The following is a 15,592-nucleotide window of genomic DNA, read 5'->3' as shown; positions in this document are numbered from 1 at the left end:
ATATCAGTGATTCTTGGGTTTAACTCACATCTGTACCTCCAGTTCCTGCTTTGTTAGGAAGCACTACATCTTACTTCCATGTTCTAGGGCCTGTCTTCACTACTGCCATAGTCTAGGAGATGAACCAAGGGGCAATACTAATTTGTGTTATTGCTGACATACTTCAGCCATAGCTTTGGTGGACAGGGATCCTTCTAGCTTTGCACTTGCTTCATTTGCATTCCAAAAGTAAACAAACTCTTTGCCTCTGAACAGCAACAGATTTAACGCAATCATGACAGTGTACACCATCCTTATACTCCAGGTCCCAGGACTCTTTCCACCTCCTCAGAAAGGATTTTACAGAATTCTTCCTGCTATAGAGTAATTAACTAGTGGGGATGTTATGATGCATTCAATATTAATTTAAACTTGTATCCTTGCTTAGATATATGAACACAAAGATAATTTAGCTAAAATTGCTCACATACCTTGTCATAGATTCTATTGAGCAGTCTTGGTACAACTGGAAATAGCGTTGGTTTCAAGGTTTTCATGTCATCTGTTAGCAACTTGATGTCTCCTTGAAAGAAGCCTACTTTTGCTCCACAGCTGTAGACCACAGTCTAAAAATTGAGCAAACTAAGCTTAGTCAAGGATAATTCCTAGCTTCATTAGCCATAATTATTTGTCTATGGAGACCAGCATGATTTCCAGTGCCCAGTGGTAGGAAAGTTCTCATGTGAATAGGTTTTGAGGAAATACAGAAGGCTATTATACCTTTTAGTATAATTTGATTTATAGAAGCTCAGATGCATATATCCGTACATACCTGTACAACTCTCTCAAACATGTGAGCCAAGGGAAGATAGGACATGGTGATATCTGAACTTGTACACTCAACTGTGTTCTAGAGGGGAAAGAAATAGATTAGCACTCCCTATGCCTGCCTGAGTTACTCTTAAGTAGAAAGTGAATAAAGTTTGGATCAATTTGAGTACTTCAAAATAGACACTTCAAATGACTGAAGCAACTCAGGCTCATCCATCACCTCTTCAAAATTTGCAGCTGTAACTCAGCCATACTAGATCAAGATTAGTTTAATGTTTTGGCAAGACTTGAAATAGGGCAGTTTAGTACTCTTGGCATTTAGGACTGAGTCATTCTAGAATAACTTCTGTGTAGAAGTTCTTGTTCAAAGTTAAACCAAGTTTCTTGCAATACTATTGTCCCATTGAAATATGGGCACTTAAGAAAGCATGAGTTTGCTGGTAGTGAATGGTTTATAGAAAATGCCCACGTTAAAGCTAGTTTCATGACTGAGTGACATAGCCTAGAGATCACCATTAGCAGTAGCTTACCTCTGTACTTCTAAGGAAGGCTGCAGCATTTGCAACAACATTTTGATGTGTCAGCATGGCTCCTTTAGGGTTACCTTTGGAGAGATCAAGCAAAGTCAGCTGTGGCTCTGACTGCTTCTGCTGTCAGTTTCCCACGCTTGTTTGGCTCAGTTTGAACTATCTTGTTATTAGGCTCAGTCATAACATGCCTTGTCTTAAGAGATCACAAATATGCTTCATCTTGAGCACTTTCAGCTATGGATATTATATAAAGGAAATGTCTACTGAAACAGCAGAGTAATTAGGAGTAGCATAGAGAATGCTGAAACAAGATGTTTCTCTAGCCCCTGTGGATCAGAATACAGACACAGTTAAACAACCAATCTCTTTAACATTAAGACTCTGTATTTTTCATAGGGTAAGACAATATGAATTTGGCTATTCTTCCCCCCAGCTCTAAGCAGCTTTATCTTAGTGTACTTGACTTGTAGTGACAATGTCCCAAGTAAAATGCAGTAGTGGCTTGACACTGTTCTAATTTACTGTTTTACTTCTATGTTGTTAGCATTTCCCTTTTTTGTGTTGGAAAGCTATTTTTTTCAGCACAGGGAGATTGTTTTAGTGGGGAAGCATCACTATATATTCTCTTACCTGTTGTTCCACTGGTAAAACACACGATGCAAAGATCTTCAGGCTTAGGAGGCTAGAGGGAAAAAGCCACATAAAGTCACCAGAGTAAGGATTATGTTGCTTATCAGTATCTACATACACTTCCTAAAGTGGGATGAACCAGAAATTCTGTTTGGAAACACCATGACAAGATACAAAAAACCCCTGCCTCTTCTACTAGCAGCATGGCAAGAGACTAGTTTTGCAAGTTTATAACTGTTCCACAGAGATACTTACAACTGGTTCTCTGATGTTGTTTCTTCCCAGCTCCTGTGTGAGAGAGAAAACACAACAACTGAAGCAGAAAGACATGCAACAACAGTACATGAACAGGTAACTGCATTTCAAACACAACAGTTGTTTTTCCTTTATCTCTTGATACTCTGTCTCATTCGGAAGGAGATGTTGGTCTTCCTGAATTTAGTACATGCAACTTGGAAAAGCTGACTCTTGGGGTTGTGAAAAATTTGAGTGTTTAGAAAGTGATCAGAACTACTTAAGGAATTTGGAAGTCCTGAGTGGAGATATTTCATTTTATTTGATGTAGGACACATCTCTTATACTTCACATGTGTGCATCATATCTGGAAGATTAAGCCTAATATTGGGATGTCAAAGCAGACAGTAATTTGCACTTACAGTTTCACTTAGACTCAACTGCCAGCTTAGAAGCCTGATAAATCCTGTTACAACTGCACCATTAACTAAGCTAAGGAAGTCTTCAGTTTAATGCATACTGACTGTCCACTAGACATGGACACAACTTAAGTCAATGGTTTGAACTCTGCAAGTCCATTTGGCTAAATATATCAAGTTTCAAAATGACTGCTCATCAAGATCTCAGGTACAGGTGTGACAACTGGATAATGCTTACATTAAAGTGTCATTGTTGCCTGAGAAGGTCCAATTGTCTGGCTGGCAAGGTATTCCTCTGCAAGAAGCCTTCAGTCACCTACCTCAACCTCCTGCAGTGCTAGAATTTCAACTCCCACTTTAGCTCCTCTGTCCTTGAGCTCTTTATCAAAGAGATCCATGAGAATGATAGTCTTCAGACATGGGGTCTTCTCTTGCTCACAGTTCTCAAGCAAGGTCTGTGCCTTCTCAGGCTTATCACAGATCACTATGCTTATGTCAGCTATAGAAAAGGAATTACATTTCAGAAGTCTGTTTAGAAGACATGAGGCAAGTGAATAACTGCTCAGTAGCACATACATTTAGAACATAGCATTGGTTTGTTCTAAATCCATTTGCATTTGTTCATATGGATTCAGAGGCTGGCTTACAGTGCTAAAAAGGTTCCTCCTATCATGGCCAACTGATTGGGCAAACAAAGTGAGGGCAAATGCTGAGGAACTAAAGACAGATATCTTCAGTCACAGTCAAAATAGGCATTCAAACTTTTGTTATTGCCATAAAAGCTCAGAATTGTTCTCACTGTTTAGGTTTAGCCATCTTAAATCTAAAGAAATTTAGACCTTTTTGATGGAAGTAGCTAAAGTTCTTGAGTTAATGCCTTAGCTTCCCTGCATGTGCGAGAGTTTTATGCAATTACAAATTGAGTCAGCAGAGGAATTGGATTCACCTGAATATGCCAGTTTCCCATTAGCCTAGTGAGTAACAGCTGTGTAGTCCCAAGGCAAGACCTGTTTACAAGGTTCACCAGCATAACTGTTGAAGTGATTTTGCTTGGAAAATCCTGCTTATGGGTTGGATCCTAGATTGCTGTGACAGCAGTGAATATTTTTTTCTCCCCATATATGCTCTGAGACTGGGGGAAGAAAGTGTTAAGATTTATTCAAGCTTCCTCACCAGTTTCTTCCACGATGGGATGCTAGTTGTGGCTTCTGTAGAACAACAGGCCCTAACCAGATAGATTAAACAGATTTAGGCATATCTTTAGCCCTCTTCCTCCACTCTTTACATCCTACAACTTTAAATCAGAAACACACATCTAGTCTTAATTTGCATGCAAGCCTGTCTGCATTGTTTGATTGTTTGGCAGTGTGGGAGTTCAAGATTGCTAAACCTCAAATAGCAAATAGTTGAGCACTCTGATTGCAGGATGGTCCACAGGATCTAGCAGGTTTTCAGTGAACTTGCATTCAAGACACTAGGAGACATAGGAATTCCACTGGCTTCTAGGCATTGAACCATGTCCCCTGCAAAGTAGCTACATTTACAGAAATAAATTATCTATAAAAGTATAAAAGCAGAAACGTTAAAGCTACTCTGATTTTTGCATCAAATTCTCTTGAACTTCAGCCTTCTCAAAACAACGTCTTTTAGAGAAGTCATTATGAAATAGTGGAAGTCAGTATTTACCTTTGTTAACAATATATACAATGGCCTCTGGCCCCAGAGTGTCGTAGAGTGGAACAGCAACCATTGAGTAAGTGTAGCAGGCATACTCTGAAATGATCCACTGAAGAGAGAAAATAGTACAGTTAAGGAAAACTATCAGCTCACAAGACGGGATTACGTTCAAAGATCATACAGCTTGACTAGTCCATTCTCACATTAGTAGTGAGGGTTGGGTAAGGAAGTGTGTCCATGAGATTCTTAGAGTAGTGAGGGTTCAAGGTCATTGTATTACATGCCTGGCATGGTATGTACTCAGCCAGTTGTGATTGTTCCTCCTGTGGCCTCAAGCTATTTAAATACAGACCCTCCTCTCTCCCCAAGCTGTCAGAATATTCTGGGAAGTAATAATCAATTTGTTGCTTACCTCTGGCCTATTCTGAGCAAAAATGCCAATAAACTGGTTTGGTGATGGTTTGCATCCTTTTTGCAGAAGCCCTGATCCCAGGTATTGAGCTCTGTCCAAAACCTGTAAGATAGTTTTCCCCCACTTTAGTGTTACAAGACAGTATCCCAAATTAAATTATGTCGTGTACAATACTCACCTGTTTATATGTCAGCCACTGATAAGGTTGGTTGGGTTTTCTGTAGCCTAAGCAGCTGCCATTTCCTAATGGAAGAGTTCAGACAAGCCATTGTAAAGCTCAGTACTGAAGTTGCACTAACACTTCAATGCAACACTTTAAGTGGGAAATATTTTCAGTCAGACATCCAGCTAATTGCATGGAGCATGGAAGTGTAGTGCCCATAGTTAAGCACTCTGCCCAAACCAAGATTGTAAGACTGTTGCCTTTATCCTTACAAGCAATACTTCCAAGATCTGGTTATATTTTCCCATTTCACAACCCACATGAGATTGAAATAGCTTGAAAACTATCATATATTTTCATATTTATACCTGTTGTAAGCAGGCAGTAATTTTACATTTTACAAGACAAAGCAGAGTTGTTTCTTTCCAACTCCCTCTTCACTGACCTCTACCATCTTAAGCTTCTGATGTTTGTTCTTGCCTAGTCTGCCAACTAAGACTACTTCTAAATCGGGCTGGGGTAGGGCAGAGGAAATATGGTCACTTGTCATTCCATCCCACAGAAGGCTAGGAAAGCTTTTGCTAGCCTGAATTATTACTACAGACAAGAAGCAAGGCAAAAGAACTTGGAATAATTTTATTTACTTGTGATAGGCAAGTACTAACTAGCAGATGCAAAGCTTACCAGAAGCATGCAGTCCTCTCTGGAAAACTTCATACAGGGTTTTACCATCTTCAAAGTAGTAAGAAAGCAGGTTATTATCTGTCAGGAGTGCACCTCTTCTGGCTCCTCCCTAGGAACAGAGCACAGTTATGAAACATTGCAGAACAGATGCAGTATCATTTGTTCCTCAGCCGTTCTCCCAGCAATCCCCTTTAAAGCATTTCAATAGCATTGATTGTTAGGGAAGTCACATTTTCCTTCCTGATCTTGATCTACTCAGTCATATGCAGAGGAATATTCTAGATGGCCTAGATTAATATTCAATTACAGGTTATTAAAGTGGCCTTGACTAAGATTGAGTGCTACCACTTGCCTATGTACATGAAGTCTTAACACCAGCCTCAAAGCTGATGCAAAGCATTTCAAATACAGAAAAAAGTCAGTGACAGCCAAGGCCATCTGGTAAAAAGCCCACCTAACCCTGCTGGCAAGAGCTGCTGTTTCTTACTCTTAGTATCTTAAGACTTCCCTTCTCCCTACCATACTTTCGAGTTGTACACTTGGGAGAGAAGGCTGTGTAGGACAGGAGAGTTTTCACTGATACTCAAAGAGTCAGAATGGATCAGTGTTCAGATTAAGATCAAAAATAGTCCATACCTATAAGCAGAGTAAGTATTACCTCAATTCCTACTGACTGCTTGTTCAAGTCAACAGGAGGCAAAACAGGTTTTGGCCTGCTTATCACCCACAGGAAGATGCCAGCTCCAAATACAATAAGACTAATCAATGCTGGTGTTGGGAGCGGTGAGAACAAGACTTGAAGTATCCAGATCATTGTGCTGGATCAATGGAGCCAGAGTTGAACCTGAAACAAACAGGAGGTTTAGTAGACATGAGTTAGACGCACTCACTACCTATGAGCCATGGTTACTGAAGTAGTTTGTTAAGCAATACTACAAATTATTTCAGCAGTTTTCCCCTAAAGAGTCCTGGTATAATAATGAAGCATGCTTATGCAATGCTTTAAGCCTCTTAAGAGATCTCAAGTCACCTGTCCCCATAAAGCTTAATCCATGCTGCATCCACCTCCACAAAAAGCTGAAGCCTGATGAAGTCAGACAAGGAACAGATAGATGTTAATTCTTTCTGTTCGAGAGTAAAAACCTGCCTGGGGAAAACCAGTATATAATTTCCCAAATTAAGTATAACCAAAAAATGCCTACAGTTCAGTGATGTGAGTAGTGGAAGCAAGAAAACTCGATATTATAGCTGTCCAATAGGAGGGGGTATTGTTAAAATAGTAGGGGTATTGCTAAATTACATGTTTGTTACACCTACATAAGTCTGCAGGACAAGCAGTATCTTCCTGATCAGCTGCTCTTACTGGAAAGCAGGGTTTATGCTGGACAAGTATTTCAAATAGTGAAGGTGTGTTCAGCATGCGATACGGCACAAGTCAAAACTGTGAAATTACTTTCCACTAGGAAGTGGTGACCTGAAAGTCAGTGTGTGCAGTGGAAGTCTAGCTGGGAAATATAGAAGCAGTTCTGCTGCTTGCATTCTCCAGTCTCTTCCTTCAAGGGCAAGGAAGCAAAAACTGAGAATGCAGGATTTCTTTTAAGAGACAAAGAGACATCTACCTCAGCGCCCTCTCTTAGAAACAAGTACTTTAATCTCTAAAATGTTCTGGTATGTTTAAGATTGAATGGCCAAGACAAATCTAGCACAGGTGACTGCTTTTTGTCTGAATCAACTCAGATCTCACCAACTTACCTTTGCTAGTGTCTAAACAGCTATGCAGGACGTGACACATCACACTTTGCAAGATGAATAACCACACCCTTTCAAATTCCTTCATATAAATCAAGGGAACCAGGTCAGTAGATGGTATGTCAGCTAGCAACTAACTAAACAGCTGTACAAGAATACCAGGCATTCTGGAGCAGTGGGCTCCAGTTTCCCTTGAACTATAACTCCAAGAAAGTTGAAGGTATTTTCCAAACAGTTAGTAAATTCAGCCAGGCCCCTAAATCAGAATTTGGATCTCTGAGCCCAGACTGACCAGTGTTGGATCACCCATATTTGGCTTATGGTTTTGTAGTTTTCAGTTTCCGGTGGCTGTGTTAATCAGCAATCCTAATGTGTTCTCTGGTGAGAGAAGGCATGCTTTGCCTGCTCAGCATCTGGATAAGAAAGGGTACTTCAGAGGCTTGTCATCAAGTCCAAGCTGTCCAAATCGTGTCACCTATGGATCTGAAAAGTACCAACTCCCTACACCTCTTTTCCACTCTAAGCCTTAGTTAGAACATGCCCTTCAAACTCCTGACCTTGGTCTCATGTATTGAAAGTCCAAAAAATTTGGACTACATCAAGAAAGGCAGGAACTGCCCTAGGCATTCTGCACTCATTGGCAGTGCCAGTCACTGGGCATATCAAACCTAGGAAGCACAAACATGCTCTTTCTGCAGCACAGAATATCACTCATTTCCAGACCTTTCCTTTGGGCCTTTATCAACTGAACCTGGAGAAATAAATTCCTTAAATCCAGGTGTGCTGATCAAGTTGACATTCAGGGCAAAGCCACCTAACAGTTTAGGTTCTAGTACTGCTCTGTTTGAAGACTGAAGAGTATTAATAAATTGGATTTGACAATTAGCTGCTCTTCATGATTTATATGGCCTTGTATGCCATTACTGGAGCAGTTAGAAAACTGCTTTCTGTAGGTGATTAAACAGTATCTAGCTTATGGTATGAGTCAGCCACCTCCTCTTTTGTTAACATGAACAAGTTACTTTTTTATAGCATGAACACTGAGGCAGCTTGGTAGAGGCAGCTCCACTCTCCAACTGAAGAGGAGTTGGGTATACAAACTTTATTCCTTTAACGCAGAGCCCACTACTAGTTCTGAGTGACAGAGCAAATGACACTTGTACCATTTGTATGAAATCAGCAAAACTAGACTTTGGCACATCTATTCTCACATCTTTTTAGAGGGATACCACAGTACTCATGTTCAATTCCCCTGAATTTTGATTAGTAGCAATCAGCTTGGGCTATTTTTCGGTCTTTTTCCATCCCCAGATGGGTCAAAAGGAGTTTGCACTCAGTGCATTTCAGATGACTCTTCCCTGGACATGAAATTTTTCAATCAGCTGTAAGAGAATAGAGCTATATGCAGGCAATTGAAGACACCACATGCCTGTCCAGCTGTACCAGTTTTAATGGCTGAAATGTGCTCTCATGTGGTCATTTTAATAGTAATTTTAAAACAATTTCGTAGAAACCAGGAAAGATTGGTTGTCTTTAGAGTATCATGCTAGAGGTAATAAACAGGACTGGGGATCATGTCTACAGCACCAAGTCCTCTACTATAATGTATTAACACTGCTTAGCATTAACACTGCCTAATCAGACAGATCAGTGCAGTTGTCACAAATAGCTACTGTCTGTTACATGGACTTATTTGACAGAAAATTAACAGAGGACACCTGTCTGACCTTTTTGTGATAAGGATCAGAGAGCCCACTAACCCCAAATGTTCCATGCAGCACTAGGTAAGTCACCAAAAATCTTTCCATCAGAGTATCCTCATCTCACTGACTCACATGCAAGGCAGTTTGTGCCAAGACATCTAGGAAGACTGAACATCAGGCCCTGAAGGATGATGATGCTTGAGCAGAGAACTCTCCAAAGTCCAGAGAGAACACCTGATCCAGTTGAGAAAAGCGTGAAGATAATTAAATGCAGCAAAGCTTTTGCCTTCAGATTCTGAATCAATTCCACAAGTCTCTCACGTAGAGAGAAAGATAAACCAGACAGTAGTCTAATCCCGGTGTAACCTAACCAGCATCCCTATAGCTAGTCAAGGATGAGTTCCAGTTATAAGCCAAATGGATTTATCTCTAAAGCCTGGGAAGTATTGTATGCTCATTTGCTTCTAGGTTTGTTTGGGTTTTTTTTTAGTAACTGTCTTCATTAGCCCGCTTACACACTGAATGAGACTGTACATGTGAGAGCCAAAACCTAACATCCTTCAAAGTTACAGAAGTTAGTGTTGTGTCAAAAAAAGCAGATACCTAGATCTTGTTTGCAATACACAAAAAAAATGCTTTTCGTATCTGGAAGTCTATTTTCAATTCTCCTACTTTATGAACAGAATAGTGACAGTGTTTTGCTTTTACTTTCCTACCACGTTTCCTCAGATGGCCTTTAGCCACTCCAATATAGGGTGTGTTATTCAGGTTGTGGCAAGAGACTGTGAGCAAATTTGTCTCAATTCCCAGCACTAGGACAGTTGTTTCCTATGCCTAGAGCTTCTACTGTAACTACCTGTCAAATGCAAGTCACTGCTAGTTAATCACTTCTGGTATCCTCCAAAAGCCACTTAGTCCTTCTGCCCTCAAAGCAGCAGAGCCAGCAGAGAGGAGTCTGTACTTGACAGAGTTTTCTGTCCATGGGAAGAGAACAGCTCTACCCTAGATCTGTCCTATGAAGCAACTACAACCAGAGCTTAACTCACAAATCCAAATGCCCTATACATAATACCTGGTCTATATCAAATGAGTGAAAACTCAACTCGGTGCAGCATGCGACAAAGCCAGGGCATTTTTTGACAGACACCAGCTTCCACTGCAGGGCAAGCCTGAGTGCTAGTCGCTTTCTTAAGCATGCGGGAAGTGGGGGTGGAGTGCTTGAAACCCCTGAGTTTTGAAGGGCTCAGCTCCCAGTGACCAGAAAGATACAAAATGCACAGGATGTCTCAAACCAACTGTTAGGCCTCTTACGCAATAAGATGCTAGACAGTTAAAGTGTACTTAGGTTGTCTGTCCTGATCAATGGTCAGGGATAAGATGCACAAGGCTCTGGAGTGCAAAGGCTTAGTTTTTATCAGAAGAGATTACAGTGATACCATTTACAGCCTTGAGTTCAGGAGTACATGTTCTCATTTCTACTGTAAACCCCATCATCCCCCCCAACCTCTACAGCAATTCCTCCACTTGTTAGAAGGAATGAAACAGTTATTCTCTACTCTCTCCACATCAGGAGATTCTCTCCACTGGAAAGTAACTGAGCTTTGTTGCTCCAAGCACATAAGTATGAAGAAAAAAAATCAGTGTCATCTTTATCACAGTAGTTCTTTATAGACGGCAAAGCAACCTCTGATACTCACACAATTTCAGAAGCAGTGGTCATGCACTGCATGGGAGAATGTTTTCTAGAGTTATATTCATTCTCTCAAGTTCGCCTTGCAAACAGCTTGCGTACGCTTTTGAGGTGATCATGAGAACTTGTTGATCAGCGTTAGCAAGGTAACATTGACTTTTTCCAAGCAGGAAAAGTACAACCAACTACACTGGGCTCACTAATTAGTTAGCTAACCACCAGTAGCTCACTCTTTACATTTGTTTACACAGTGCAATTCTTGCCTGGTGTCCTGCAGATGTGAGCCACTGTGCCAGTTCTTATTCCTTGAAAGCATTATATCCCATCTTCCTCCAGCTGCAGCAAGAAGTCTTGTGTTCTGCAGGGTTTAGGAACATCTAACTTTTAGCATCCAGAGAGAAGCTACAGTCAGTGACTGATGAACAGAGCCATGTAAAAACCACAAAGCAAAATCCACAGTAACTTGCATTATGCCTAAGATACACTTTAGTTCGACTTTGCTTTCAGAGTACCTCTTATGAAAGTCAGAGCCAAACAGTTCAAGTACCTTTGATCTTGGCTGAGCAGCACTCTGCTAGGCGGTGGGAAAGACGCGCCTTAGTAACTTACTTTCAGGAAGTTTAGTTCTCTGTGGTTTCAGACTGCATGTTACAGGCTATTTCTGGGCCTTACTCATGAAACCTATTGAACTCAGGCTTTCAGTACACTTAAATAGAAAGCCATTTTTTGTAAAGAATTTTACTAGGTCTGATACTACTGTCCCTCTCTCAGGCGGTCAGTGACACCACGACACCGCTTAGTACTAAATGTTGTTTTGTCAGATAAATTGAGAAGCCAAGCTTTCATATATTTTTTAATCAGGTTTTCTCTTTGAAAACTACATTCTCAGAAAGATAGAACATGTTCAATAGCCCTGTGAAGTTTTGAAAAAATTTAAAAATAGTCAGTATAATGCATTCTGTTACTGTTTATCCTGTTAGATAATACAGGATCACATTCTTGCAAAGCTTGCATTCACCAACATTATATTAATAGGAAATTATCTATAGACACACAAGCATGGTTTACAGAGCTAGAACTAAAGCTCAACTTGAAAATTCACATAGAACTCTAAGAAAGCTAGAATATCATAATGTAGTACTTTACATAGCCGCATAGAGAAAAGGTAGCACTAAAAATTTCTAGATGCTAATGTCTTTTATCGCTACTTATTATTACACTTACATTACAAGGAGCAAAGAGCAAATATATATCTGAATTCAACTCAGCCTAAGATTAACATCTAACTGATAGCACGTTACCAGAGATTTCCTAGCGGGCTCATGAAAAACTCATTATCTTGAGCCTTCCAGCTAATCACTGCACTTGCACATAGGTTATAGTAAAGCCCACATGAGCAACAACAAGCAAGCCCCTTAGCAATAAAACAAGTAGTAGAACTTCGTTATAGAAGCAAATACAGGAATGAAAACCAGTGATCAAAACCACATACCATTGTGAAGATGGGGTGGGAAGCCAACCTCTTTTCCTTAAGTAAAGGGGAGCCTTGCCAGCACAGTAGTAAACTAGCACCAATTAGGTAACACTCATGTTAAAAACTACAGCTAGTTCCCTCTCCCCAGTTTAAATAAATCAGCAAGCAGAAAAGCATGCTGGGAAGGGAGCTTGTAAATGGGAGGAACTTGCATGGGGGAACTGAAGTGGTTTGAAAAAAAAAATAGGGAGGAAGTTGTTCAGTTTTTTTGTTTGTTGATGAAAAGAGCTTGAAGTTTATGTGTTTCTGAAGAGCTAGGTGAAAAGCAGACCAAAACTTTTTGAGACTGTATTTATCATTTATTGTTTATAATCTATTTGCTATTATTTTCTCTGTGTATAAATCTGCACTCTCAACCATAGCAATTTTCTCTCTAGAGCTTCGTGTCCATTAAGCTGAGCAGAGCTGTGTAGCCTGTAATACCGACAAAATGCTTTGAGTACAGTATTTCTTATATAATGCTGTAACATACTTGCTGGTGGGCTGGATCCCCATTTCTGCTGCTGGGTTTGGTTTATTTGGTTTTGGTGGGTTTTTTGTTCATTTGGGTTTTTTTTCCTCAAAAGCTACCTCGTTTTTTCCGCTGTGGTGTAGACGTACATATGTGCAATTATTTGCACAAGGTAACGGTGAATCATGTTTCAAACTTCAGCTTTGTTTCCTGCTATGACAAGGAATTTTGTTATGGTTTTACAGTAGCATTTCTTTGTTTAAAAGGTTATAGCTACTGCAGTTTCCCTTTTTCTCTCTGATGCTTGTCTAATATAACTGGAATTTTGCAGCAGGTTTGGAGGGGTGGGAAGACAGTAGCTTCACCTATCTTTTTTCTTTAGTGCTGACCTCAGACCTTGGAATTGTTTTCCCCCTTAACAGTTTGCCCATCTGAAAGTTTTTCTATGCTGCATGATTTCAGAATAATCTGTTTAGGTAGATTAACTATAGCTAGCTAGGATGGAATAACATAGCATGTACTTGCACCCAGAAGACAATCTGTCCTGGACCTTGGCTTGCTAAAACACATAGCCTCTGCTAATTGCAAATATGTTTTTATTGCTGCTGTAAACTTTATGCTATTCAGGTAAAGCTAACTTACAGTGTAATTGTGGCATTATTTAGCAATGCAGATATACTTTTAGGAAAGCTGTGGCTTAATTCACTGATTTTGCTGTACGCTTTATATGAAGATGTAAAAGAAATCGCTTGTTCTGCATGAAACTTCTCTGCCTCTGGCTTTGCCTACCCAGACCTGTTCCTGTGACATTTAACTGAAGCTGTGAGCTTCAGCTTTAATAGTGCCAGTCAGGGTGCACTTATGCTTAGAGAAAGGCAATGCCTCTTACAGAGAAGGGAAAGAAGGCCCGGCTTCCAGCCCAGACAGCTCCATGATCACCTTCTTTGAGTGCCTCTCTGACGGTTTTCCCCCTTCAGATATCTGGCCTCAGGCTGTTATGTTTCCAGGAGAAAGAGACAAAGCAGTGAATCTGCCCTGTCTCTGATCAGCTGTTGGTTAGCAATGCTGTGTATATTCTATGCATTGACTTTGGTTGTGGGTTGAAAGAACATGCCTGCAGTGCCGTCCTACCTGGCCTGCCAGAAGCCCAGCATATGATGCGGAGGTCCCTGCGCTGGTAAACTTACTCTGCATTGCTTGGACTGAGGGGGTCTCACAGCTCCAACATAAATTGGATTAAGGGATGCACATAGAGAAGCCATGGGGAGGATATCTGTTTCTTAATGATTTGTTCTGTTTAATGCTCATAAATTAGAATACAGCAGACACTCTTTCCCCAGTTTTCATAAGTGACATGCAAATTTGAGGCTTTTAATTTTTGGTACTGCGTCAAATGATCTGAATAAACTCCAGATTTTTATGAGGCGCAGATCCATTTGTTGCTAGTAATTCTCTGCCAAAAAATAAAGCAGAGTCATAACTCAACCTTTGCTTCTTTTTGTACATGTATATAAAAATGTACACCTGCATCTTTCGTGCCCACTAGCAAATTAAGAGGAGCAGTAGGTAGAGTATGTATATAGAGAGTTCAAGTTCTTTCCTTTCTGTTGTTGCTGTCACAAAAGGTTTGCACAGAGGATGGATAAGATGAGCTTTTATAATAAACCTTAAGGTCATGGCACAACATGAGCTTTTGCTAGCCAAAGATGCCAAAATAGTCCATCTACCTATAGAAAATAGCAAAGGATGTAAATAAGTGAAGGGGAAGCATTAGCTCAGTGGCAGTTTTCTCTGTTGTCACTTCGAGTTGGATCTAAATTTTGTGAGTCTGTGGGAAGTGTGGGCTTTATCTGAAGGATATTTGAATTCCAGTTTGTTTTCTTAATGCTATGAAAATAGTCATTCTTTATTGCTCTGCTACACTTTTCAAGGGCAGCCTTCTGGCTTTTGTAAAGCAGAGAAACTGTACAGGGACATAAATAATCTTCTTGGAGCATAAGTGGGTGCCGCAGAGAAGGTAGCATGGACAGGGCAATGGGTTTAGGACTTGGAAGAGCAGCATGCTTTTTGCCAGTTTTCTTACTTGCAGCTTGATTTCTGGTTAACCCACTATCCTCTCCTTTATTACAGCTGCAGCTCTGTACACAAGCAAGAGCTTGGAGAAGGCTCCATCTCTATAGCTATACCAAGCAGTTGTACCAAGGCGATGGCAGCAGCCTGGTGTGTCATAGTCTAAGATCTGTGCTTTTCGAACATTGAAAAAGGCATTATAGCCAGCTTCTGTGTTTCTAGTTAGGAATTAAGGTCCTGTTGACAATAAGCTTGTGTGTATAAATGATCTAGCATGTAAGAAGACTGACAAGATTTCAAAACCTGCCTGCAATGCTGTGGAACCAATGATTCATCTATTTCTGGAACTCTGTTTTAAACATGAGTCTGAATGAGAGCCTGGTACTGGTACTCTGTGCACTGTATCTTTAAATAGACGTAACTAACAAACTGATAAGAAAATGGCTTCAGCCTGGATGGTAGTCAGGTTTCCAGTTCCAGTCAAACTATAGCAACAGGGAGTGTTCAGGTGATTGCTCTTGCTCAGACTGTGATTTCTCTGTATGCCACCCCTGCGCCCATGCAGCCAGTTCGCAGCTGTCGCCTTTAACAGCACACAGTGTGATGAGAGGAGCGCATTGGATCCAGGCATTGCAGCAAATTAAGTCTATTATCCCACTTGCAGTTTCTCTGCAGGGGCAGGAAGCCTAGTACTTGGGAAACATGGGCTCTGATCAGGAGAGATTTGCTTACCTTCCTTCAGCGCTGGAGGAGGGTGGAGGGGCCGGTACAGCTTGCTTCCTCCGCTGCTTTACAACTCCAAGTGGGTGTTCAAGGGTTGGTGCTTCCCCAGCTCC

The 15,592-nt window shown here is 40.7% G+C and overlaps 2 protein-coding genes across 2 annotated transcripts in view; one reads left to right on the top strand and one right to left on the bottom strand.

The window, feature by feature from the left end:
• ZDHHC6 (zDHHC palmitoyltransferase 6) overlaps positions 1-2,321 on the top strand; it is a 23,863-nt gene extending 21,542 nt beyond the window's left edge. The window contains exon 10 of the mRNA XM_074875292.1: positions 2,256-2,321. Coding sequence (XP_074731393.1) covers positions 2,256-2,266 — 11 coding nt within the window. The 3' untranslated portion in view covers positions 2,267-2,321. The remainder of the gene's footprint in view (positions 1-2,255) is intronic.
• Positions 1-15,592, bottom strand: part of ACSL5 (acyl-CoA synthetase long chain family member 5) — a 21,176-nt gene extending 5,584 nt beyond the window's left edge. The window contains exons 1-12 of the mRNA XM_074875288.1: positions 15,489-15,592; positions 6,218-6,403; positions 5,560-5,668; positions 4,891-4,955; positions 4,713-4,814; positions 4,310-4,409; positions 2,944-3,122; positions 2,226-2,258; positions 1,971-2,022; positions 1,341-1,414; positions 812-889; positions 471-605 (exon numbers count right to left, since the gene is read on the bottom strand). Coding sequence (XP_074731389.1) covers positions 471-605; positions 812-889; positions 1,341-1,414; positions 1,971-2,022; positions 2,226-2,258; positions 2,944-3,122; positions 4,310-4,409; positions 4,713-4,814; positions 4,891-4,955; positions 5,560-5,668; positions 6,218-6,373 — 1,083 coding nt within the window. The 5' untranslated portion in view covers positions 6,374-6,403; positions 15,489-15,592. The remainder of the gene's footprint in view (positions 1-470; positions 606-811; positions 890-1,340; positions 1,415-1,970; positions 2,023-2,225; positions 2,259-2,943; positions 3,123-4,309; positions 4,410-4,712; positions 4,815-4,890; positions 4,956-5,559; positions 5,669-6,217; positions 6,404-15,488) is intronic.

Source organism: Strix uralensis, chromosome 7 (assembly GCF_047716275.1).
Source record: "Strix uralensis isolate ZFMK-TIS-50842 chromosome 7, bStrUra1, whole genome shotgun sequence".
NCBI lineage: Eukaryota > Metazoa > Chordata > Aves > Strigiformes > Strigidae > Strix > Strix uralensis.
Note: the sequence above shows the minus strand (reverse complement) of the source record. Positions and strands in the feature narration are given on the sequence as shown.